At 40.9% G+C, this 27,007-nt stretch overlaps 1 protein-coding gene across 3 annotated transcripts in view; it reads left to right on the forward strand.

Annotated features, from left to right (window-relative positions):
* Window positions 1-27,007, forward strand: part of LOC149187086 (uncharacterized) — a 347,335-nt gene that overhangs the window by 11,514 nt on the left and 308,814 nt on the right. For 2 of the 3 annotated variants that reach the window (XM_089411281.1, XM_089411282.1), the window contains exon 2: window positions 19,201-19,443. The exons of the other annotated variant lie outside the window; for it this stretch is intronic. In XM_089411281.1, coding sequence (XP_089267407.1) covers window positions 19,201-19,443 — 243 coding nt within the window. The remainder of the gene's footprint in view (window positions 1-19,200; window positions 19,444-27,007) is intronic. 3 annotated transcript variants of the gene reach the window in all.

Consider the following 27,007-nt stretch of genomic DNA (forward strand, 5'->3'; position numbering starts at 1 on the left):
TTGCTCTGCGTCCACCACAGGCTCCTTCTATTCTGCGTCCACCACTGGCTCCTTCTGTTCTGCGTCCACCACTGGCTCCTTCTGTTCTGCGTCCACCACCGGAACACAGTCTCCCTCTCCGTAAGTGTTCTCCAACCTATGCCCAGTGTCTCTGTATCTCCGACCTCTGTAACAGATGTAGGGTTTTTCCCCCGGTGTCATAGATTGCTAGCTCCATAGGTTGAGCTAGATCTATGCTCTGATACCACTGTAATATCCCTTGTCAGGAATATTCCTCAAACACAAGCAAACTCCAACCAGAGATGGACTGGGAGGGCATTTACCAGATGTGTCACCTCTGAAAAGAGGACGAGATCCGGAGGCTACTCGGCCCTTTCCAGACTCTGTCTAAGAGTATAGGAGAACACACAAGTGGTATAATAGCCGAGAATGCTCAAAGAGATGCAAATAACAATGGTGCAACATATAACAATATAACCATAAGCAGATACTCAAGAAATGCAGAGAGAAATGCTAAGCCATTTTATTATACTGAGTAATAGAATGAGTACAGGAGGTGATAAGAAAGATGGCACCTCGACTTGCACAAGGCAAATGACGATGTACACTTAGAATAGCAAATGAATGGCCCCTCTTTGCACTGCGTCCAAGCTGCTGGAGAACTGCCGTGCTGCTGCTAGAAATCAAATGAGGATTTGGGGCTGCTCCCCTCCTCAGAAAAGGCTGAAACTCTGGAATCGGACTCTACTCAAGAAACCCAGAAAAACCCAGAAAGCTCTCCTAGAATGGCCGACCCCCGAAAATCACCCCCTTGGGGTTCTGCGCAGTCCCTCAATGCTCTGCGTTGCCACTGAATGATTCCCTCCAGAAATCTGCTTGAAACTTCTGCCAGAACTCTCCAATATGCAAGGGCTGATCCCTTGCTTTATCTCTCAGCACAAATCCTACTGCAAACCCTCAACTCAGACTCCTGCCAGAAAGAACTGCGTCATCCCTCTCAGTGCTGCGCAGTCCTCCAAAACGTTGATGACACTGCTGCTGAAATGCTGATGAAACTATTGCTGAAATGCTAATGGAAATACCTTGCCCGAGCAGGCACTCGAAGTCCCCGGGGCTAAGGGTGAGATCTCCGAACGGAGACACTCAATGCACTAAACAGTGCTGCAGACTAGCTAAACAGCCAGCGTGCTCTAAGTTGAAATGACTATCACAAATGCTCATAACTGAATGATCAAAATGAGGGGGCTTCTCTCTCTTTTATAGCCTTTGCCTCTCTCAATCCCAAGGCTCACCTCCTCCAACGTAATTCCCCTCTTGCCACGTGTTTCTTTCCTCCTGCGCAGTCCCTCCAAGTGTCTGCGTGGGCTCCATCTCTGCGTCCCCCTTTGGCCCCCTTGGCTCCCCTTTAAGTCACAACGTTGTGCTACTAGGAAGTGACTTTCTATTCTAAAAGTGAGTTATGTCCTCCTTCCTCACCTTTTTATTCATAAATAATTATAGAAGGCAAAAATTGAGCAAAATCAAATATTCCAATTAGCCATGGCTAATTAGGAATGTTACATAGAAGCAATAGAGATAATAGTTCTAATAAAAGTGTATCTGGTGACTGGAGCAAATGTCTCTTCATAGTCCTCTCCCTCTTTCTAGGAGAACTCTCTTGCCACGAATCTCGCTTTGTACTTCTCTATGCTGCCATCTACTATATGCTTCATCTTGTAGATCTGCTTGGAAGTCACCACTGACTTCCCCTCAGGTCTTGACACAATTTCCCATACATCATTCTTCATGATGGACTGATATTTCTCCATCATGGCATTCTTCCAATCTTGCTAGCCTGTTGCCTTGTTATAGTTGGATGGCTCAGGATCAATGATGTGACTCATTAGTGTTGCATATCCTTAGTACTTATTAGGACATTTACTTTCCTTTAAGGTGCCATGGCGAGCTGCATGCCCCTCTGCATCCTTCAATGTACTTTGAAGCCATGCCAACCCCTTCTTGGATTTAGGAACAACGACCTTAAGTGAGTCCACTGACTCAATGGGCCCTTGATGATCTAAAGGATGTTCCATAGGTACAAAAGGACCTAAACCCATATCCTTGGGAGTCTCCTGCTGCTCATCATCATGAGAGACCTTTTGGATCTCTAGTAGGTTGCATCCTTCCACTCTACCTGGCTGTTTGCTCCCTCTGAACTAGAAGCTCTTTTGGTCATTTAGCATGGTTTTAGATGTTTGTACAATTTCTTCCTCTCGAACACAAATCACTCTTGTTGAGTTTATGTTCGATCCTGGGAGAATCCTTTGAGCTGCCCTTTAAATCTCCTAGGTTAATTTCTTATGGACACTAGTGGATCTATGTCGCTATTCACCCCACCAATATTCTCTAACAATTTACTCATTGTTGCTATGAGGTTAAATGTCTCCTCATATTAAAATTTGTATTCTACTCCATTGGAATTAGGTTATAATCTGTCCACATAGTGTTTGACTTTGTTAAATTGTTCCTCCATAATTTAAGCGATTCTTTGCATAAATTCAGGTAGAAGTAAAAAGTGAATATGCAACACATTCTTTATATTTCGGTAATTAAACATATTTACCAGGGATTACCGCCCACCATAATTTATGCAGTTCTTTGCATAAATTTAGGTAGGAGTAAAAGTAAATATGTTGTACATAAAGATTGTAACAGCCCCAAAAATTAACACTTTGTTGAGGCTTTTCTCCACCAAAGCTCGGATACCATGTCGATTTTCTAGTGCTAATTAAACAAGCACAATTTTTTGCAACTGATAATTACTTTTAATGATATATGATATTACTTTAACACACTCCAGTACATCAATAAGTAATTACACTCAAAAAATTCAACTGGTCAAACATTGACTGTCTCAGAAATTCAACTCCTTAGAAATTTCAGCCTCTTCCTCAAATTACTTCCCACGTGTGAGAGAAAGAGAGAAAAATGTGATTGATGAGTGAGTGAGAAAATGAAGTTCAGGTGTCTTTCTATAGTGATTTTAGGGTGCCTAAGAGGCACATCTTTTTGCAAATTAAATTAAATTTTCTTTCTTCTAATTTAAAATTAATTTTTTCTTTCTTTCAACTTGTGTAGCTGGGGAATACCTCTCGCAGCTATCCAAAAATGAACGGGATATATATATATATATATATATATATATATATGTGGGCACAAGCTTGTTGTAATTCCCCAATCTCCAATACTGTATTACCATAAATAGTGAATGATGGTGATCCTAAGTTCCTAACCTCAAGGCAGTGGTTTGGCAATTTCCATTGCAGTGGCATTTGGATTTCTCTTTAGGCAACACGTATTTGACAACGATTTCAAGGAATATGTTGGACTATTACATAAAACCTTCGAGCCTCGACCTATAAATCATAAATTTGAACAATACATTCCTTCAACTATGAGAATTAAATGAAATTCAGCAAATTCCCTTTAAAAGAATGAAATTACAGGTGAATTTAAGTATCATATTAATGGAAATGACATTCAACCAAACATAACGGATGTACTTGAATGAACTATTTCACCATCTTTTGAAATTCAAGTAATTTCAAACTTCATGGATGAAAGCAGTTGAGCTCAGTGACTTAGATATGGACCACAATAATGAACATAAGTTCATTTTGTAGGCTAGATGACCTAGGTTAGAACAAGGCATATCTGTGTATATAGTATTAAAGTGTATAGGTTGACCATAAGTAGGCTAGCTGACATGTGCCACCTATCATGTATATATACGACACATGTACTATTTTGTTCATTCATATCATTAATCTCTTATCTCTATTTGAATTTTTTTTTCACTTTGAAATCATGCTATTGCGCACAATCTAAACTTGCGTCTCATACAAGTGGTACCTGTGCTTGTTCAAAGACAATTCTATTGTGTAAAAATACCTATCATTGTTGCAAAATCTATGTTTTGTGCCACATAAGTGAATATATCTTACAGGTGCAGACAAAATTTGTTGTAGGTAGTGAGGTTTATTGTTTAGGCCAAATTGTCAAGTTCAGGGCAATAAACATGTAAACAATAGGATGCGAATTTTTTGGAATAGTTAATGGGCAATGAATAAAAATTGTCATGCCCATAGGTTTGGTACAAATGCTTTATCAAGGACATGAGAAATCTTGTAACAAACACAATAGGTTGTGGACTCGGAACAATCCACACATAGAGGAAAAGGATTGAATTAAGCCACAAAATTGTTAGCATTGACTTTTCCCTTGGTGAAATCAAGTTTTTCCTTCATTATTGTTTGTGAGCACATTTAAGTTAGGTTGGACGTTTCCTTAGTTCACCTTGATTGTTTGACGTTGATGGTTTGTGCACATTCTCAGTGGATTCCATGGTCGTGATCTTCTACGTTAAGTTGTTGGATTTCCATTTCTAGCGTTTTAGTTTACATTGTTGAGATTGAGTTTTAGGGATTAGTGTTTCTAGGGAGGTGTAGTACATGATAAAGCTATTTTTAGTAGGTTTTCAATTTAGGCTTCTAGAGCTTGCTTGTAGTATTTGATGTCATATCCATGTTCCTAATTGCCATATGAGTCATTTGAGACCATTTTTGGTGACATGAGATGTTTTGGGAGATTAAGTTTTTAGTAGGTGGTGCTAGGGAGCTTGCATGGTAGATTCAACAACATATTCTTGTTCCTCATGATCATGCAAATTGATTGGGACCATTTTCATTGACACGTGAGGTATTTTGTATAACTGGTATTTTTAGCAAGTGGAGTTAGTGGGCTTATATGGGAAAATAGGCAACATATTCTTGTTCATTAGAGTCACTTGAGTTAGGTGAGATTATTTTCATTTGTTAGCATTTGGGATTACTTCAAAGAGTATACACTCCACACCATGCCTAGGGATGGTTCATGTGATATAGGGTACATGGTGTATGGATGACTCTTGGTTGTTACATGATGGCCACACACATGTGATGACTCTTGGTTGTTACATGATTGATAGACACATGTGAGGTGGATTGCTCATTGATTGCTAGACTTTGTGTAGATGCTTATGTGTCATTTTTATTTTGAGTGTTGAAGTCTCCAACAACATGATGACATTCTTCACAATGGCACATGGAAAGTGGGTGGCTTGCTTGGAAGACAACTTGCCTTAGAGGAGGAGTGTTGTGCATCCAGGAGGAGGGTATTGAGCCCTAGATAACAAAGGGATGCTTGGTTGTTTGTATGGAGGGACACTTGTGCTTGAATTGAGGATGCTTGACTTGAGGGAGTGATCATATTAGTGGGGTGGACATGTAGCAGAACAAGGCATAGGAGGTGTGTCAGAACTTTGGATGCTTGTAGAGGTGGAGTGTTTTACCTTCTTGAAGAGCCTTCATGCCTTGAAGCCTTGCTTGTTGGATGTTTTCACCTTGGAGCTTGACATTCGTCACTTGTGGAGGCAGTGATTCACATGTGGGCCCATATTCTTGTGGATAGGTTGCTTGTAGTGGATTAGGACCACTTTTTCTATTGTTGATATCCCTTTTCTCTTAGATAAATAGGAGAGAGTTCTTTCATTCATTCATCACTCACTTCTATTATAGATGTGAGGCGTGGAGCACACTAGTTCCTCTCTCTTTTGTACCCTTTGTATTATTTCTCTTTGTCTTGGTGTGCTAGGGTTCTTGGAGAAGTTCAATGTATATTATAGGGTTAGGATTCCAACCTAAGGAGGCTAGGTTTTTTCAAAATTCCTAGAGGGATAAATATAACATTGCATCTTGTAGCTTTTGTGAGATGAAGACTTTTTGGAAACCCCAGTGGTACTTTTTATGCTTGTTGAGGGGAAGAGGAGGCATTTTGATCAAACCCAAGGAGGACTAGCCGGTGATGATGCTAGCTGCTTGTAGAATTTCCCATTGTAGATCAACAGATTATGCAATATACTAAAGCAAAATACAAGATCTACTTCTACAACAAACTTGCAGAAGCTTAATCGATTTTGACCAAGATCAAATAGAACACATATAACTGAGAAGGACAAAGCAATCACACATGAACACAGAAGAATACTCTGGGGAAAGCCTAAGCTAAAAACCCCGATCTTTGTATTATCATACAAGTGGAAATATGTCCGGATTACGCAAAGCATTAGCTCACAAGCTATGTTGCTCTTAATGCAATCCGACAATACAACTCACAGACTGAATAGACACACCATATGCCTTCCCTCAACCCTCCAAGCCTCCTATTTCCTTGCGTAGTTTCTCTTGGGGTCCAATGTTGCCACCTGTGTGAATTGGCCTCATCACACACTCATCAAACTCAAAAGTAACTATGCAATCTCCAAGGAATGAATTCCTTCTGCATGCAAGAAATATCCTCCATGGAATATTTCTGCAACTGATAGTATACTGTCCCATCATCTGATCTCAACTGTATCTCTGACTTAATTGACATGCATGAGTTATTTATGATACAATATTCAGTTATCTGAAGTGCAACAGTTACATGCATGCATGCATTAACTAACTGAACTCACAATTAGTTCAACAAACTATTTGAACTAATCTAACTGGACTTAACTCAGTTAACTGAGCTAACTAATTACAACTCAAAGTACAACTCATCCTGATCTCCTTTAATCAAGGGATAACTTCTTCAATCAATGGAAAAACTGTTGCATGTCTTCACATAGACTTCATGTTTGATTTCCTACAACTAATTAACTCAAGATGAATTAATTAATTATTTTACAAACAGCTGCTAAGATCAAATTCGAATTTTAATTCTCAATTTTAATTTAGGGACTAACTAAAATTGGAATGTATCCCAAAATGCTATTTATAGCAATGCTATTTTTAGCATTTCTTGTTGCTATTTTCAACACTCCCCCTCAACAAGAAAGGGATTATCAATCACCCCAATCCTGTCTCTGTGGAACTCGAACTTGCATTTTGACAATGCCTTAATCAGAATATCTGCATCCTGTTCCTCAGTCGAAACATATAGCAACAACATGATCCTCTTCACCACACAATCTCGAAGATGATGGTACCGGATATCGATGTGCTTGGACCTGTCATGAAATACTGGATTCTCAGAGAGTTTGATACAACTCTGGTTATCGTAGTTGATCACAGTTGGATCCATCCTCTGACCAAACAATCCCACTAGAATCTTCCGCATCCAAATGGCCTCACATGCTGCCTGACTGGTAGCCATGTATTCAGCCTCTGCTGAGCTAAGTGCAACTGACCTCTGTTTCCTACTGTACCAGGAAACTGTAGCTGAACCAAGGTTGAAGATTCCTCCAGAAGTGCTCTTCCAGTCTGATGGACTCCCTGCCCAATCTGCATCTATGAAGCCCTGAAGCTTCACTCCCTCTGTCCGTCTGTACCACAATCCATACTGAGATGTGCCTCTGAGGTATCTCAGCACATGCTTCGCTGCCTTCCAAAACAGCTTGGTAGGCTGAACCATAGCTTGACTCAGCTGGTTCACCGCAAAGCATAAGTCTGGTCGTGTGTTCACTAGATACATCAGTGAACCCACAAGCTGCCGATAAACAGTAGCAACTACTACCTCACCTGAAGTAGCATCCTCCTTCCTCTAGTTACCAGCTAGAGGAGTCTGCATGGGCTTGCACTTCTCCATGTGGAACCGCCTGAGTATCTCATTGGCATACTTGCCTTGAGACACAAACACTTCCCCATCTTTCTGCCACACTTCCATGCCTAGAAAGTAGTGCATAAGACCCATGTCTTTCATCTCAAACTCTCTTGCAAGGTCCTCCTTGCAAGACTTGATCAATTGATCATCACCTGTCAAAATCAGATCATCCACATAAAGAACAATGATCAATGGCTTACCTTCTACCATGATGTGGTAAAGGTTTGCATCTGCTTCACTTTTGGTGCAGCCCAACCCTGTGAAATAGCTGTCGATCTTGGTGTACCAAGCACGAGGTGCTTGCTTCAGCCCGTACAAAGGCCTCTTGAGTCGGCACATGCGACTCATGGTCGAAGGTCTCAAAACCTTTCGGCTGCTCAATGTATAGCTCTTCCTCAATCTTCCCATTGAGGAACGCTGTCTTCACATCCATCTGATGGATCTTCCAACCCATTTGAGCTGATAGTATCAACATCGATCTGATAGATGAGTACCTTGCTACAGGAGCAAAGGTCTCATCGTAGTCGATCCCCTCGACCTGTGAAAAACCACGGGCAACAAACCTTGTCTTATGTTTCTCAACACTGCCATCAGCTGCTTGCTTTACCTTGTAAAGCCATCGTGAACTAACCACTGACTTGTCTTGAGGTCTTGGGACAACATCCCACACACTGTTCCGAATGATAGATTCGTACTCCTCTACCATTGCATCAACCCAGACTGGTTGCTGCACTGCCTCCTCGAATGAAGAAGGTTCGGACTCTACACACTCCCCAACCAGGGCCATGTAACCAGTGTACCGCTCGGGTGACCTCCTCTGTCTGCGCTGAGAAGATGGCTGTCCCACATTCTCTCGCGCATCCATCATCAACTTGTCAGCTTCCCTTGAGCGTTTCCCGCCATCTCTGGAAGACTCAGCATAAGTGGATGTCTCCACTCCCGGATCCTCTGCATGCCGTTGTTCCACATCAGTATGAGGCTCCTCCTCTGCATGCAACTTGAGCTCCCTCTCAAGTGATACTCGCATGGCTTTCTGCTCGTCGAACTTCAGATCTCTGCGCACCACTGTCCTCTGACTGGTAGGCAGGAACACCTGATAGTTGTGGGGTGTATTAGTGTACCCCACAAGTATCCCCAACTCAGCTGTTGGATCTAGCTTCTTCCGGGCATCTTTGGTCACATGGCAATAAACCGATGATCCAAAGATCCTGAAGTGACTCACATTTGGTCGCTTCCTGGAAAAGGCCTCCATAGGTGTCTTCATTCCCAGTATACGATGCGGGCTTCTATTCTACAAGTATACTGCTGTATTGCATGCCTCAACCCACAAATGAAGTGGTAGGCTTTGGTCATGCAACATCGCTCGAGCTGCTCCCACAATCGATCTGTTCTTCCTTTCGGCCACCCCATTCTGCTGTGGGTTATGGGGTGCTGTCAACTCCCGTTTAATTCCTTCTGCTGCGCAGAAGTCCTTAAACTGTTGGGAGACATACTCTCCACCATTGTCGCTACGCAAAGCCCTTATTTTCTTTCCAGATTCTTTCTCTGCGAAGGCTTTAAACTCACAAAACCTCAAGAAGGTTTGATCCTTCTTTTGCATAAAGTAGATCCAACATCTACGAGAAAATTCATCAATAAAATTAACATAGTACCTTTGTTTAGCTGTGGAGGTTGTAGAGAATGGTCCACATACATCTGTGTGAACTCGCTCCAGGATTTCTCCAGCTCTACTGTCTCGATCTTGAAAGGAAGATTTCGCATACTTACCAAGGTACAACCTTTGCATGTATCCGTCTGCTCCAGTTTTCCCTTGGGAAGTCCAGTAGAAATCTGCTGCATGATCTTCAAGGCTCCATGGTGCAAGTGGCCCAATCTTCTATGCCATAGCTTGCCAACATCTTGGCTCTGCACCAACTCTGCTTTGGAACTCAATGCAGCAAAGTTGTCTACCTCCAGCTTGTAGAGATTCTTAACTCGAATTCCAATCCTCTTGGTCTGTCCAGTATCGATATGCCCCAGGAATACCTTTCCTTTACTAAAGACTACATCATAGCCTTTGTCTTCTAGCATAGCGACAGACACAAGTTTCTTCTTCAAATCCAATACATACTTTACATCAGTCAGGGTGAGAGGAGCTCCATGCTCCCTCTGAAACACAACCGCACCTTCACCCGAAACACGTACTTTCCATCATCGCCCATCTTGATCCGCATCTGGAGATCCTTCTCCTCCAGGGCACTAAAAAGATTCTTGTCTCTAGACATGTGGAAAGAGGCTCCACTGTCCAGGTACCAAACACATCCCACCATGGATGAAACCATGCATTTGATGAGAGAGAAATCCAATTCAAACTGTGAGGCCAGTGCCTCACCATCTGATCCCTTCAAGGATCCCTTCTTGGATTTCTTCTGTGGACAATTCGTAGCATAATGGCCCACCTCATGATAATGAAAACATCACACTTTTGATTTGTCAAACTTCTTCCCACCATGGGAAGAACTGGATTTGGAATGGGACGCCTTCCCTTTCCCTTTCCTCGCCTTACTCGCTAAGGCTAGATTTGCTTCATCATCTTGCTTTGATGAAGATCCATCTCTGGTGCTTCTTCTTATCTCCTCCTGCATTAGATACGACCAAAGTCGTTCCCAATCTGGCAGTTTCTCTCTTCCATTTACCGAGTCTTGGTAGCTATGCCAACTCTGAGGAAGAATGAGGAGAGCAAGACTCACCATGTCATCATCGGCTGTCGTGATCCCTACACTTCCAAGCTCATCCCTGCAGGTGGTGAGCTTCTTCAGATATGTAGAGATCGTGTTGCCCTTTTCACACTTGATTTTCCGAAGCTTGTCTTTCAGTGCCAGCTTCCTCTGATCGTTGCTGTTCTGATATAGATCTTTCAGTGTTTTCCACATTGAAAACTGTGTCTCCTTCCCATGGAGACTCGAGACTATGTGGTCTCAAACTCCTTCCAGAAGGATTCTCGTCGCTCTAGCCACACATTTCTTCCATTCCGCCAATTCTATAGCATTAGCTGCTGCCAGCTTGGGGACTTCTTGATCAATGAAGTCCTTTAGACCGTTGTCCTCTAATATTGCTTCCATGCGATCCTTCCAGGCTATATAATTCGAGTTGCCATCAAGGGCATACTTGAGTCTTAAACCGTTGAACGCCATTGGTGAAATTTGAGATGTGATAACAATTCGAATTCTATAATCATGAACTTGAAACTTCGAACTTCTCCCTTCTTTGTATACTGTTTTTTGCTTTGATCACCTTTGCTCCCATACCATGTAGACTTTCCCACTGTAGATCAACAGATTATGCAATATTCTAAAGCAAAATACAAGATCTACTTCTACAACAAACTTGTGGAAGCTTAATCGATTTTGAGCAAGATCAAATAGAACACATATAACTGAGAAGGAGAAAGCATTCACACATGAAAACAGAAGAATACTCTGGGGAAAGCCTTAGCTAAAAGCCCCGATCTCTGTATTATCATACAAGTGGAAATATGTCTGGATTACACAAAGCATTAGCTCACAAGCTATCCTGCTCTCAGTACAATCCAACAATACAACTCACAGACTGAATAGACACACCATATGCTTTCCCTCAGTCGTCCAAGCCTCCTATTTCCTTGCACAGTTTCTCTTGGGGTCCAATGCTGCCACCTGTGTGAATTGCCCTCATCACGCACTCATCAAACTCAAAAGTAATTGCGTAATCTCCAAGGAATGAATTCCTTCTGCATGCAAGAGATGTCCTCCATGGAATATTCCTGCAACTAATAGTACACTGTCCCATCATTTGATCTCAACTGGGTCTCTCACTGAATTGACATGCATGAGTTATTTATGAGAGAATATTCAGTTATCTGAAGTGCAGCAGTTACATGCATGCATGCATTAACTAACTGAACTCACAATTAGTTCAACAAACTATTTGAACTAATCTAACTGGACTTAACTCAGTTAACTGAGCTAACTAATTACAACTCAAAGTACAATTCATCCTGATCTCCTTTAATCAAGGGATAACTTTCTCAATCAATGGAGAAACTGTTGCATGTCTTCACATAGATTTCCTACAACTAATTAACTTAAGATGAATTAATTAATTATTTTACAAATAACTGCTAAGATCAAATTCGAATTTTAATTCTCAATTTTAGTTTAGGGACTAACTAAAATTGGAATGTATTCTGAAATGCTATTTATAGTAGTGCTATTTTTAGCATTTCTTATTGCTATTTTCAACACTTGTTTAGGATTATTGGTGGAGTTTACCGGCTTTGGTTAGGAATTATTCCTAGCTAGGAGTGGTGACCAGGGTTTTTTGGTTTCCTTAGCTAGAATTTGTTGGAATTTCTAAGTCTAACCCGTTAGAAACCCTTCATGTACTTTCTGATTTATTCCTACCTACTTGTTCTATTAATTAACAAGTTATTTACCATGTAAATATTGGAAATAAACACAAGTACATGCTCAACACATTACAGATCATGAACTAAAGGAAACATAAACAAGCACACAAGTGACATTGTTGTTTTTGGACTAATGTCTCCAGAAAAACCCAATGGGGGAAGCCGGTGCAACTATCTGAGGGTTTGATTTATTAAGCAGTTTTAGAATACAATCTGGGTGACAAATCCGACTCACCCAACAAAGAAAAATCTCAGCAGTAGTACCTCTCTACTCAGAAGCAGATATTTTGGCTAAAACCCTGGATAAACACTACGGCAACTCCATAGCACCAATCTGCCCCAAGAAAACCCAGCGTTAGCCTCTTGGGACAGCGTCAGCCTCTCTCTGGCCCGACGTTAGCCCAACGTCACTCTGGCTTGGCCTGCGTCAGTCCTCTGGAGGCACTGCGTCAGTCCTCTGGCCCTCTGCGTCACCCACGCTGGCCCTCTGAGGCACTGCGTGGCTCTTGGCTGGCTCTGCGTGAGCCCTGGCTAGCTCTGCGTGAACCCTTGGCTGCTTCTTCGTGCCTCTCTCCGACTACTGCGCTGATCCTCCCGGTGCTATCTCTGCCTCTCTGCTTCTGTATTCACTGCCCCTCAGCTGCAACTCTAATCACTCTTTCAACTTTCTCAGCAAACCCAGCCCTAGAAAGTCGAAATCTTGATCTTTTGGTGTGTTCTCCAAGTGACCCTCAAGCCTCCTTTTATACTTTTCTCATTGACAATTCTACGACCGAGATTAAGTCCCTAATCAACGGCTAAAATTAGATCTGGCTTGATCCATGACTTTTGGACCATTCTAACACAATTTTATATTAATTCACATTAATATTTTAATTTCCCTAAGTTTAGACTTAGGGACTCCATTAAAAATTCTAATAATTTTAATATCTCCCAAAATGTTTAGAATCTACCCAAAACCTTTCTGGGTATTAGAGATCTCATGTGCCTTAGCCTCTCCACCAATTTTCGTGGCTAGAGCACATCCGATGCTACCCCAAATCAACACTCCCTCTTAGCGAGGACTGTGCTCTAGCAATACTCCTCACTGAGTATCACCTTGATCATCCGGCATTGGTCCCTGTGCTGATGCTAGGCCTGCTGCCCATCATCTGCACTGCTGCATCCTGTACTGCTACCCATGGCCCTGCCACTGCCACTGCTGCATCCGTACTGCAACTCCCTCTGCATCCATGCTATTGCCCATGGCCCTGCCACTGCCATTGCTGCATCTGCACTGCAACCCCTCTCATCATGCTGCATCGTGCTGCCCATAGCACTACCACTGCTAACTACTGCACTGCAACTCAGTTACTGAGAAGTAAGTAACTGATCTCCCAACTCTGACATCTCTGTCAGGCTAGAGACACCCTCGATGCTGAAACTCCCTCTGTCGCTGACAAGTGCTCCCTCTTTGACCTCTGCACTACTGCAATAACTCCCTGCATCTCGCACTGTTGCACACCTCTTTGTGCCATCTTGCACTGGTGTAACACTCCCGTGCTTCTCACACTGCTGCCTCACGCTGTCCTGGGAATCCTGCACTGTAGCTCCCTCTGTCGCTCCATCCGCAATCGTCACTGACATCTGCCAGTACTGCTACTCCTCTTCGGGGCTCCCATAGATAGGTATAATCCAAGAGGTTGGGTACCTCAAGGATCCTGCCCCTCATCGCCTGTAGTCCGTCTGACTACAGCTGTCTCCCCACTTCCGCTCAAGTGGTGTGTGTGCACTCATGGCACAATCATCGTCTGTCTCTGCCCTTGCTAGTGCAGCCTTGGTCTTGGGGGCCTCTCCCTTGCTCTTCTTCCTTGGACACTGGGTCGCATAATGACCCAGCTCCCCACAGTGGAAGCATTTGATCTTGGAGAGGTCCTTCTTCTTCCGTTTCTCCTGCTTTCTCTCAGATGCTGGGGCAGCATCCACCTCCTCCTCCTTCTTGATTCTGATCCCCTTGCCGCTACTTCTCGTTTTGCTTAGCCTTCTGATCTCTTCTTGGCGAAGAGCAGCCCGCATTTCCTCCCAATCTGGAAGGGTCGCCCTGCCCAGTATGCTCTAGACAAATGCCTCCCAGTCTTCTGAGACTGCGTTCAGGGCTATTCTCACCATCAATTCTTGATCCGACGTGGCCCCTATGGAAGTTCGCTGATCCCGTATCTCCTTCAATCGACCGAGGAAGGGGTCGATCTGTTCTCCCTTTTGCATCTGGTATGATCGCAGCTGATTTTCTAGTAACATCCTTCTCTGCACAGAAGCATGCTGGTACAATTTCTTTTGGGCTTCCCACTTCTAATTTGCCATGTCCTTTTCGACAATATGTGGTACTACATGGTCCTTGACCCCGTCAAGAATGATGCTCTTGGCCCTCGCCATTGCCTCCTCGTACTTGTCGTTATCAGCTGGGTCAACTGGGATAGCTATTGTCCTTAAGGCGAAGTGCTTGACACGATTTCTATCTAGAACGGATAGGATTCTGGCCTTCCAGACTATGAAGTTTGAGGCTCCGTCTAGTCTGTCCTGGTCTCTTACCCCATTCACTGCCATCTCGCTGCTCCTCTACTTCCCTCCTGGAAGTTCTTGGTGTGACTCCCTCTGAGCCTCGATTTCCCTCCTGGAAACCCTTTTGCCAATGTCGAGATGCCCCCACTCCGATCATTAGTGCAGCTGCACCATTGATCCGGATTTCTCGGCTAGAAATCCTCAGTAGCAACTCCCTCCTCCTTGGCCTTGCCCTATTAGGTACTGTTCTGACTACAATACCCCACCAGCTCCACTTTGCAACTTACCCACAGCGTCCTAAACCCCAACAAACTGAAGGTTAGAGCTCCTAGGCTCTGCGCAATCCCGACATCGGCAAATCAGCTTCCTCAGCCAACTGCGTTAGCCCTTCTGGCCTCTGTGTGGCCCTACGTGAGCCTGTCTTTGCCTCCCTCAGCCTCTGCGTTGCCTCTTCTTGGCTCGAACTTGATGATGCAGGCAATGCGTCACCCCTTCCTTGTTGCTTCTCTATTAGGAACAACTTTTGTCACTCGGGACAACCGTTTCTGCTGTTGCTGCTCTGCTCGGCTGATGTCCTCAGTTCTTCTGTGATCTACAATCATGCTCTGATACCATGTTGGAATTTCTAAGTCTAACCTATTAGAAACCCTTCATGTACTTTCTGATTTGTTCCTACCTACTTGTTCTATTAATTAACAAGTTATTTACCATGTAAATACTGGAAATAAACACAAGTACATGCTCAACACATTACAGATCAAACAAGCACACAAGTGACACCATTGTTTTTGGACTAATGTCCTCGGAAAAACCCAATGCGGGAAAACCGGTGCAACTATCTGAGGGTTTGATTTATTAAGCAGTTTCAGAATACAATCTGGGTGCCAAATCTGGCTCACCCAACAGAGAAAAATCTCGGCAGTAGTACCTCTCTACTCGGAAGCAGATATTCCAGCTGAAACCCCGGATAAACACTCTGGCAGCTCCACAGCTCCAATTTGCCCCACGAAACCCCAATGTTAGCCTCTCTCTGGCCCAACGTTAGCCCAACGTCACTTTGGCTTGGCCTGCGTCAGCCTCTGGAGGCACTGCGTCAGTCCTCTGGCCCTCTGCGTCACCCACGCTGGCCCTCTGAGGCACTGCGCAGCTCCTGGCTGGCTCTGCGTGAGCCCTGGCTGGCTCTGCGTGAACCCTTGGCTGCTTCTGCGTCCCTCTCTCTGGCTACTGCGCTGATCCTCCCGGTGCTATCTCTGCCTCTCTGCTTCTGTATTCATTGCCCCTCAGCTGCAACTCTGATCACTCTCTCAACTTTCTCAGCAAACCCAGCCCCATAAAGTCGAAATCTTGATCTCATGGTGTGTTCTTCTAGTGACCCTCAAGCCTCCTCTTATACTTTTCTCTTTGACAATTCAACGGCTGAGATTAAGTCCCTAATCAACGACTAAGATTAGATCTGGCTTGATCCATGACTTTTGGACCATTCTAACACAGTTTATATTAATTCACATTAATATTTTAATTTCCCTAAGTTTAGACTTAGGGACTCCATTAAAAATATTAATTATTTTAATATCTTCCAAACTGTTTAGAATCTGCCCAAACCCTTTCTGGGTATTAGAGATATCATGTGCCTTAGCCTCTCCACCAATTTTCGTGGCTAGAGCACATCCGATGCTACCCCAAATCAACAGAGTTTGGAGAGCTTAAAATTGTACCAGCTTGTGATAAGCTGTATGTACATGTTATTCATTTATCTTGACTCTAGATTTTATAGCACTTGTTATTCATGCTGATTTGACATAATATAGGGCTGAAATTGTTTAGTGATTTAACGTATATTTTGGAGATATGTGGTGAGATTTACTAGTGTAAATTCTGCTGTCATAAAGTTACTTCAGATTTGTTATATGCATTGAAATTTGTGCCCTAATGACTATAACTCGTTGCAATTGAACTATACTTGTTTGGTATCTTTTCCCTTGAGCTGCCCAACGATTTGGATTGAAGCGAAGGGAAGAATTTGCTGCTGTAATTATATATTTCAGATCAGCCCTAAGGCTAAGAGCTCTCAGGTATTAGATTTGGGAAACTTCTATTGAGAGATGAAATTTCAAATGACCGAGATGATGATTGCATTAGATTCCTCTTTTCAAGAGGACCAAAATCGACCTAAAGATCACCTTATTTGGACAAACAAAAGTTGAGTTTTGAATTATTTTATTCATACATGTATTATGGAATGGGTCAGCCCTAACCACATGTGTAACTGCTTAGGTCGGCCTCAACCCCAAGTGGACCCTCAGGAAAGCCTATAAATAGAAGAGATCTCAAGCTCATTTGGACACATTGATCAAGCCATCTTCTCTTCTCTTATTGTCTTGGTTCGCACAGGTCTGTCGGAGGAAAGTTCGCACAAGGGTCTGCAATCTCAGGGTCGAAGCTCGCATTGATCTAGGGTTTTCTAGTTCCTGGACGCTGGCACAAAACTTGGCATTTTAGTCCCTGGACGCTGGCACACAAGCTTATGGGAGTGTCTAAAGACCCATAGTTGCTGGCACAGAGGCTTATGAGAGCGTCCAACGTTTCAGAGGTAGATCTGAAGGTATCTGTCCCCTTGCACAGAGTGGTCCTGAGAGCGTCCAAGCCATCCCGGACGCACACATAACAACTGGAAGAGAGCGTCCGAGGGTTTTGAAGCAGATTTGGTGAGTTTCTCCCCAGACGCCTGCAAAGAATGGTCAGGGAGCATTCGAGCTGCCATAGACGTTGGTATTCAGTTCACAGAGAGCGTCCAAATCTACTATAGATGCTTACACAACTCCTCCTGCCTGTGTCCAGGACTCAAAGATGAGATTTCAGTATTCCAAAGATTCCGCACAGTGTTTAGCAGTGTTCGACATAGTGACAATAGTACCTAGTAGTTGTCTACAGTCAGTGACAACATATTACAATCATCAGAATCAGGGTTTTGTTTTCAAGCATGATTAGATCTGTTTCATGGATATCATAGTTGTTTTGTTGCATAGATAAAGTTATGGATCATTGTACTCTCTTTTGCTGAATCATTTGATGACAATCTAAGAAGAAGAAGATTTGCAAGGGTTTTCCCCATAGTGGGTTTTGCCCTGGTCTCAGACCAATCCTGGTGTCTCTATGTGTGTGCATGCTTTTCTTCTATTGTTCCTTTATGTTCCGCTGCATTGATGATGATGATGTTGTTCTTTCTATATAATTGCATATGCTGATGGATAATGGTGTAGATCTGAATAATGTAATGATGATATGGGGTGATCTTAATGTGTTAATGGTTAAATGCAATTTTCAAAGCAAGGAACAATGTAGCCCTATGAAAAATTAACACTCCCAGCTACTCCAAAATTTCGGCCCAGCAACAATCCAAAATTTTGACTATGTGAGACAACGAGTGTGAAAATTCGACTTCCTTTTCCTTGACAAAGCCTTCCTTCTTCTTCACTAGGGTTTTCTTCCTCTTCCTTGAAATTCACACCCTTTTTCTGCCTCTAACAATTGCAGATCAAACTTCTTGAGTTGATGCTCCAAATGAGGTCGAATTGCTGCCTTTATATAGTGTGTGTGTGAGGCTTAATTCCCGTGATGAGGCAGACTTGTCCTTCTTTGAGGCCGACTTGGTGGAGGAGGCCTAAATGACTTATTTTATACAAAAATAAATTTCTTTCTTGACTCAAGAAACCCAAGAAGGGTCTTTTAAATTATAACACGGACAAGGACACTTGACATAAACCCTAGAAGCCTACAGTGGAGGTTTTGACATAAGAACCATTGACCCAAGCATGAAACCCATGCTTTAAAAAGTCAATTTTCTTATAATAAAATTTCTTTTTCTTTCTTTTGACAAATACATTACATCATGACTCAAATACGATTATGAAGACCGATACTAGTTACATTTTTCAACAAAATTCGATATTTACTATAAACTATTTTTCTATCTATCTATTTATCTATCAATCTATATATATCATAAATGCTATGCATATCACATTAAAAAATTAAATTAAAAAAATTATAAAAAAATGTCTGAAAAATGCCGCATATATATGTTACTATATGTACTATCAGAGTTTTAATAAAATTAAAAATAAGAATATTTCTATATATAGAGATGTGGAATTAATATAAATAATATTATTAAGAACCAACATAGATCCAGCTTAACTCCGGATCTAGCAAACATTGAGAGGAATCAATTCTCTCGAGGTGCGAACCGTTCCTCAAGTTTTGCACTCAAAAAGAGTTTTGCATCTTGAGAGATTTGATTCTTCTCAGCACTTGGTAGATCGAGAGTTAAGATAGATCTATGCTAGTTTTAAATTTGTGATTGTTAATGTATTATGATATCATATTGTATTTATATGTTTGATGAATGATGATTGTGTAATATTTGCTCAACAATGTTATTGTTACAAATGACCAAGAATATTTTTTTCTAATTCTAGTTATTGTAATGATTTCTCCAACTTTTCTGATGAATGCTTGCCTTATAGATATCTATGTATACAGTTTCTTATTAGTCTGCTGTCATGTTTGTATAGGTCAAAAAGCTCAATACTATCTCTCCTCATAATGATTCTGTTGTAGCTCCTTGTGAGCATGCAGCAGATTGTGGAGGCTGTAAGACACAGAATCTTGCATATTCTGCACAGGTCTGGGCAAAGGAACAACAAGTGCGTGATTTGATAACTCATATAGGAAGTTTTCCCATTCGAGGACCTGGCTCTGTAGACTACATGAAACCGATTTTACCATGTGATGTTCAATTTCACTACAGGAACAAGGTGCGGTTCATTTACATTGTCTATTTATGATGTTAGTTATTTATTTATTTTTATTTTATTTTATATAGAATTTCCAGATTGATGCGAATTCGCGCACACACACACACACATGTATATCCCTTTGTAAGAGACCCTAGGATTACTTTATGTCTGGTATGCAAAGCTTTCTATCCTTTAAATAGGTCTTGGTCTTGGAATGTTATTACAGGAATTGTGATGAATCAGTTATGTTTGTTAGTCCAGGGGATTAACTCAATCAGTTGTCGCCATTGTCCATGCTGGCAGGTGTTTGTTTTGAATCTGTGGGTAAGGTACTGGCAGACCAGTCTACCCAGATAGGTTTGCTAGGAAAGCCATCCATGAGAGGGGGGAAGTATCCCTTGGATTTCCCCATATGGTTTTCCTTTGAAAGAAGTTTATGTTTGTTGGTTTCGTTGAGGATATTCATAAACTATAATAATTGTATAGGCAAGTGCTTGAAGAGATCAAAGGTGATTGAAGGCTATGCTTTCTTCAAAATGTGAAGCCAAGCACATTGCTGGTTTTGGCAGTTTTGATAAATACTACACATGCAACTTGGCTGATATTCAGTCTTCTCTACTTATGCAAGGATGTCATTTGCTATCCTACGAGCTCCTAGATAGATTCCCTTTGTTGGGCAGGCTAGCTTTCTGAATAGAATGTTGTGCATCAATGCTCATGATTCATTCTAACTTTGCAGACAGGTTCTCCATACATTGCTGTTTTGGGGTTGCTTACCTATGGACCAATTGATTTAGACAACCATACTTGTGATTTACTCTTACCCTTAAAATTAAATACTATGGAAGCACACTAGCTGTTTTCAGTTATGGTTGTAAAGCTATGCGTATGTTATTTTTCCTTTGCTTAATGTGTATCTGGCACTTGCTCTGTTGATGGTTTCATTTTGTAGTATGTTCCATTAGATCCAATACCCCCACTAGAGTTAGTTGATTTGATTCTCAACAAGGCGTAAGATATTGTCTCTCTTTGTATTTGTTATTTGTACCTCTTTGAACTTATTTTCTTGCTAATTTAGAGGGTGGCCTATTTAACAATATGGCTTTATAAAAACAAGTCATTAGTATACCGGAGAGTTCATACAATATGGGCTAACTTTTTGGTGTAGTCTTTGTGCTTCTGCCAAGTTTGTTGGAGTTTACATTTACGACCTCCTAATTGTATGGTTGATGTCACGACCATTGAATGGATAGTCACGTCACTGTCATCACAACATTGATCTCATGTATTAGTCCATAATGGTCACTCTATCCTAAAATCTATTTTGTTTTTTTATAACTTACACATGGTTGTTTTCCTGAAATCTACACAAGACAAAGGGACTATTGTCCCACAGATCCCGCCTCAGGATCTGCCAGACAGTGGATAGAATGAACGATAAAGCTTCCCTATACCTAATGCAATCTAATCCTTTCATTTAATGGAAGTAGCAAAGATGGTGACGTTCCTACATACCTTATTAGCCGCGCATGTTGATACAAGTTGCAGATCCACTCCCACAGCTGGAAATCCTGCTCCTACTCGGAGATCCTGCCCCAACTCCTTGATCCAAAGATTCCTAACACCTACACACATTCACAAATGAACAAGGACAATGTCTTTGCCTCCAAGAAAGGCAAGTTAGGATGCACAATGATCTAATCACAACAAATATATCATGATCTCATAAACATATATCATGTAGAGGGGGAAACCAAATTGATATTCTGTATAAAGTATCAATACAACAACAAAACTATACCCTGTTGGTGTAGAGTACTCTACTCCGATCCCTCGCTCCTTGTCCTCTTTTGACTTACTCAAATTGGGCTCGTTCATGAAGCGTGAGAAGACTCTTAGGTGATCTTTCTCTAGCATAACAATGTATTCTGATTACTTTCTCCTCCTTTCCACCCTTGAGAGGGTCTCATTATAAAGGCCATTCATAGATTTGAAAGGATGTATATGGACAGTTAGGGCCAAGAGAAGTTAGGAAACTTCCTCAATTATTGACCTTGTTGACCACTCTTTGTCAACTGTTCAAGGAAGCAGAATACAAAGATGCTAAGAATTTTTTTCAAAGTTCAAAGTCATCAGCCAACACTATTGTATCATTGTAAACCCAATTTCTGCAAGTTGTATTGTAAATGATGCTAGTATGACCGTTTAAATATGTAACAACACCTAGGTAAGCCTCTGATTTTGGCAAAGGATTTCATCCTAGGAAGTTTTTTAACCTCACTGAATTATGTGTGTTTCTAAACACAGATAATCGACAAAGTTTTTCTTCTAGCTTAAACCCCAAAGCTAGGGTGGAATTCATTGACAAGGTCTTAGGTGAGTCCTAGTGTTATATCGAGTCTATTGTAAAAGTGTGTTTGAGAATAATTTTAGCACACCTGGCTAAATTATTTTATTACAAGCACACTTGGTTTCATACTAGATCATATTGTGTCGCAAAATTGGGTAAATTATTAAGGGTCTGAGTCTAAATGTGTATTTCCCCTTTCAAGGGTTGATTTTGTAATAATTTGATGTAAAAAATATTTTAGTGCATGGTTGGTTACACATAGTTAGACACCATGGCTAAAATATTAGAGGGCGGAAAAATCATTAAATCCTCTCTAGTGTCAATTAATTAATTTTTTCTGGCAAAATTAAATTAAAATCCTAACCCAGAAAATTAATTAAATTTGAGTCAAAAATTAATTATAGAGAAACTAATTTTTCTCCAAGTGGAAAATAATATAAAATTCGTGGGTCAAAGAGAAGTCAACTTTTGGAGGTCCTCCACCAAAGGAAAAATGGATATTTTAAGAAAATTCCCTTGGACTTTGGTGGTTAAGTCAAAGTCAATTTTTTGAGGAAATTAACTCAAAATATTAATTTTTGGATTAATTAAAAGTGGGTTTTAAGAAAAAATCGAAATTTTCCTCAAAATTAAAAATTCGACGGTGGAGATTAAAAGATGATCAAATTATTTTCGACGGTCAAGATTATTTTATCGAGGATCAAGTTAACTAGCCATTATTTTCCACTTGGAGGGGTTTTCTCTATATAAAGAAGCGATTGAGTTTCTATTTGATATCTTTGGATGATGTAATTCTTGAACGCTGGTATTGAGCTGCTACTCTGTTGGGAACATTATTTTATCATAATAGAAAGACTTTGGGGTTTAGTTCATGGTGTTCTTCTTCTGCTGATCTGTGGTATGTGTTAGCTATGTGTGATCCTATATTGCGCTAAATATTGTTGAATAAATTGTTATTTCATTTGTTGGTGACAAGAACATTCTATTGGTACGCTAGCCCTTGGGCGCCAAGTTCACAGACTATGGGGAAGGGATGACTATGTTTGGGATCTGAGATTTCATTGTGGTAATTAATTTTGCAGGAGGGTTTTGGACAATATTTATTTTTCGAAATTATTCATCCATTGCTATTTATTCAATAATATTTTTCCAAAATTATTATTTTGTAAATATTGTACATTTGTAAATAATTTGTAAGTTATTTTCCTAACCCATTTTATTTTGCAGCACTTGGGTATTTGGGGTTTTATATATATGTATATATATTTAGGATTTGACATTATTTTATTCATTTTGCAGGTGATAGCTCAATGGTTTGAAGCAACAATTTTTTCTGGGCTATTTTACCAAGCAAGGAAGATTGTTCTAGGCTTTTGAGGGTAAGAGCTAGCCTCCCCAACTTCCAACAACTCAACGTCTAGTTGAAGAAGGGAAGCCGTCCACCATTTTGCAGTGATTGGGCAAATTTTTGTGTTTGTAGGCTTCAGAATTTTTTTTAGGCCCTAAGGCCTAGTCGCTTCCCTCCTTTTCCCTAGCCGTGAGGCCTAGGGGCCTCCTAGAGCCCTCGGCCCCCCTCCTTGGCTTGGTCGCAAGCCCTTAAGGGCTGGCCGTGGCCTTTTAGGGCCTCCAGCCTAGCCGTCTAGCTCTCTAGGAGCTTCAACCCCCTTCCTCTTGCTTGGCCGCAGCCTTGGTCTACCCTTAGAGGTCCTCGACCCTCCTCCTTCCCTTAGCTGCAACCCTAAAACAACTCATCCCTTGACCACTAGCCCTTTTAGGGCCTCTTCCAGCTTAGTGTCAGCCCTTTTGGGCTTGACGTCAGCCTTAAGGGGCTTGATTTCCCTAGCCGTGGCCTTCTAAGGTCTCTTCTCCCTCACCTATGCCCTTTTTTGCCATTTCCAGCCTTTCATTTGCCCTTTTTAGCTCTAGTGTTGGGGTTTCCTTGTCCTAGTCTATCATTCTAGCCCTCATTCAACCATTATTCAGTCATTGATCTAATATTTCATCTCTAACATTTGGTTTTGCAGCAATTCTAGAGCTAACTTGGTGGTTGGAGGTTTTCAAGTTCATTGGAAGTCTCTCTAGTTGCCTATAAGGCCACTAGGCCTCTTGGTTTGCTTTCTAAACCTTTTGTTTCATCATTGTTATCATTTTGAATTCTGAAGCATTTTATGACAACAATGTATTTAGGGCATAAGTGCATCTAAATCAAGCCTAAATTCACTAAATAATTTGCCTAAGCAATTGAGAATTAATCTAAGGTCAAATTTAGTGCATAGAAGTTAATATTTAATTGGATTGTAGGTTAATTTCCAGATCTGATATGTTTGCTACAGCCATATAAATTCACTCATAGCAGTGGCAAAATCACATAATCTTGGCCTAATAATCAATTTACAAGTGTATTTTATCATTGGCATTGTTTAGGCATTAATTCATTTCAATATTTGGTCATGGCTTGAAGGCTGTCACAACTATTCAAAAGATGATATATACTTCATATAGATCTGATCTAAAATGCACAGTGGTGGAAATAATGTTGAAAGTCATCTAATTTCACTTAGCTCTTGTTCCTTGCATCTTGAGGATCTTGGATAATTGTTTAATTGTGTAATTGGGTGATTTTCTCATTGCTGCAATCATATGTCTCTTGGCTAATCCATATTGCATTTTTGCATCATTGGCATCTATTTGCACTCTTCCATTAACACACACAAGTGTTCTAATTGAATTGATAAGTGTTTAATGAGATTGGCTAATTGCTCTAAGTAATATTGTGGATTAATGCTTTTGTTGTTATCATTGGTTATTGGATAAGTGGATACATTGCTCTTCATTGATATTGTGGATTTACAAATCTTGTTAATGAAATACACTCTTGAAGCACCTTAATCAAATTTAATTGTAATTTTGATAAGAGATCTAATTGTCCATAAGGAATCCAATCTCTCTCTTGTGTATCTAATAGGCATATTGAAAGTTCATTGTTTTAATCTTGAACGCTGCTAATTGTGTTAAGAGGCATTGATCTAGTCAATTTGATCTTGTTCATCTCTTCAGCGATTGTCTATTGGTATTATCGGCGACATTTCTTGGCACCGTTTGATTTGAGCAGTTTTTCTTGTCGTGAAGATTGCCATTGATTTATTGTTTAAGTACTTCATTGTTCTAAATTGAAAATCACTGTATTTTGTTTAAGTACTAAGTAATCTCACCTTAAGAGTCTTCACTCATACCTTGCACTTGCAACTTAGGCCTAGTGTTGCATTAATTAACTTACTTCAAAGCATAAGCTTGGTCGATAAAGAGATAGGTCCACCTTCCTCACCTAGATTGCGAAGTCTAGAACCTCTTTAGTTGTTGACACGGTGACCTTGCAGTCGTCAGAGCCACAGTCTTTGTAGCGCCAAAGGCATTAGGTGGTTAGAACTCGAGGGGAGGGATTGTTAATGAAGCCATTGCTTGCTTCCCCTTGGTTTCTCTCTCACAACCTACTCTAGAGACTAGCTTCAAAACAATTGAGAGGACGGATTCACTTAGCTAGGCATTTAACTGAAATTAAACCAAGATTCTGCATCTCACTTACATTGTAAGATTTGCATTTCATATAGGATACTGAAGCATCTTCAAAGCAACAACTGTTCATTTGGTGACTCAGTAAACAAGTTATCTTCAACAAGTAATTGATTCCATTAAGGCACTGGTCTTCCAAAATAAATCTAATCTAATCTTTAATTTGCTAAATTAACCAAGTTGCTAGGCCATTTAGTTGTGTCTCCCAGACTTGTTGGTTTCCAACAAGTCTCTCAACTTCACATTTCATAGGGACTAACCCCCATAGTTTGCTGTAGGGAGACAATTAGAATAGAGAGGGCAGGGATCAGAGTGACAACCCCCACTTTGAGCGGTGTCACGAATTGCATGTACAATTTGAGCGACAACATTTTCTGGCGTCGTTGTTGGGGACTAATCTTTTGGTTCTTGGCGTTATGGCACTGTATCATCATTGTTTCTTTTCATCATCTTATTCCGTCAACGCTACATTTTATGGCGCCGTTGCTGGGGAGAACTTTATCTTATTCTCGGCACTTTAACGACATTCTCTCTATCTCTTTATCCTTTTATCCTCTCATTCTTCGTCTTCTCACTAATCTTCTCATCACCATCACTTTTCTATTTGCACCTTTAGCACCTGGACATCTGGGTTAGTTTCCTGTTTGGGTGGCGACTCCACTTATTTATCCATTCACAAGAACTTATACTAGAAGAAATTTTGGTAGCTTGGTTAACCCCAATCCGAATCTTGAAAAAGGATCTAAGAGCTTGGTTAAACAAATTACATTCTAGTAAGCACTTAATCTTTCTTGGATAGGAAGGCCTCCTCGATATCCACTTGCTTTTCCCTGATCCTATCAGTCAGGACATCATGGAATTTTACAGGCCTTGCAACTTTGCCAATATCCAGTGGTATCCTCATGATCTTCTAGATGTTGATTTAGATAAGGTTCTTGTGTTTTAGGGGAATAATGCAATTACTATTGATGCTCATATCGAGAAGTTCACATACTTCCTACGAAGACATGCTTATGCAGGCGTCTATAATCATGAAGATGTTAGGATGAAACTCTTTGTCTTTTCATTAGAAGATGATGCATTGCACTGGTATTTAGATAAGCCATATATCTCTTTCGACTCTTTGGAAGCCATCATCAATGCATTTAAGGGGAAATATGTGGACAAGAAGGAAGGAAGATATCGATTAAAAGCCATCGACAATATCAAGAAGAATGAAAATGAAACGGTTGAAGAATTCAATCAAAGGTTCAATGGTATTATCAAAGTAATGAATCAGGACTATAAGTCTCCAGACAAATCTTTGTTAGAGCAATATCTTGAAGCTTTTTGTGTTGATACATCTTATGGAATTAGACGTGCAAAACCGACATATGTTTTTGCAGGACAACGTAACTATATACAGGGTCTCGGTTATATCTCTATGTCTCTATATGTCACAGTTAGTTTTGATACCGCATTTCGAATGTCCTATTCTTGATACTACACATTTGATGCTACACCAAGTCTGCTAAATCTATATGATGTTGTATGTTCATGTTACTTGTCTTTTCATAGTTGATAGAATGGTCTTTGTTGTTGTACATAGAACTTGGTCCATCACAAGTCTAGGGTCTGTCATCAGTTTTTATTGTATATATCTTTAGGTCAGTTTTGGATATA

Source organism: Pinus tabuliformis, chromosome 3_1 (genome assembly GCF_031772625.1).
Source record: "Pinus tabuliformis cultivar Carrire ecotype Pingquan chromosome 3_1, CPIR1, whole genome shotgun sequence".
NCBI lineage: Eukaryota > Viridiplantae > Streptophyta > Pinopsida > Pinales > Pinaceae > Pinus > Pinus tabuliformis.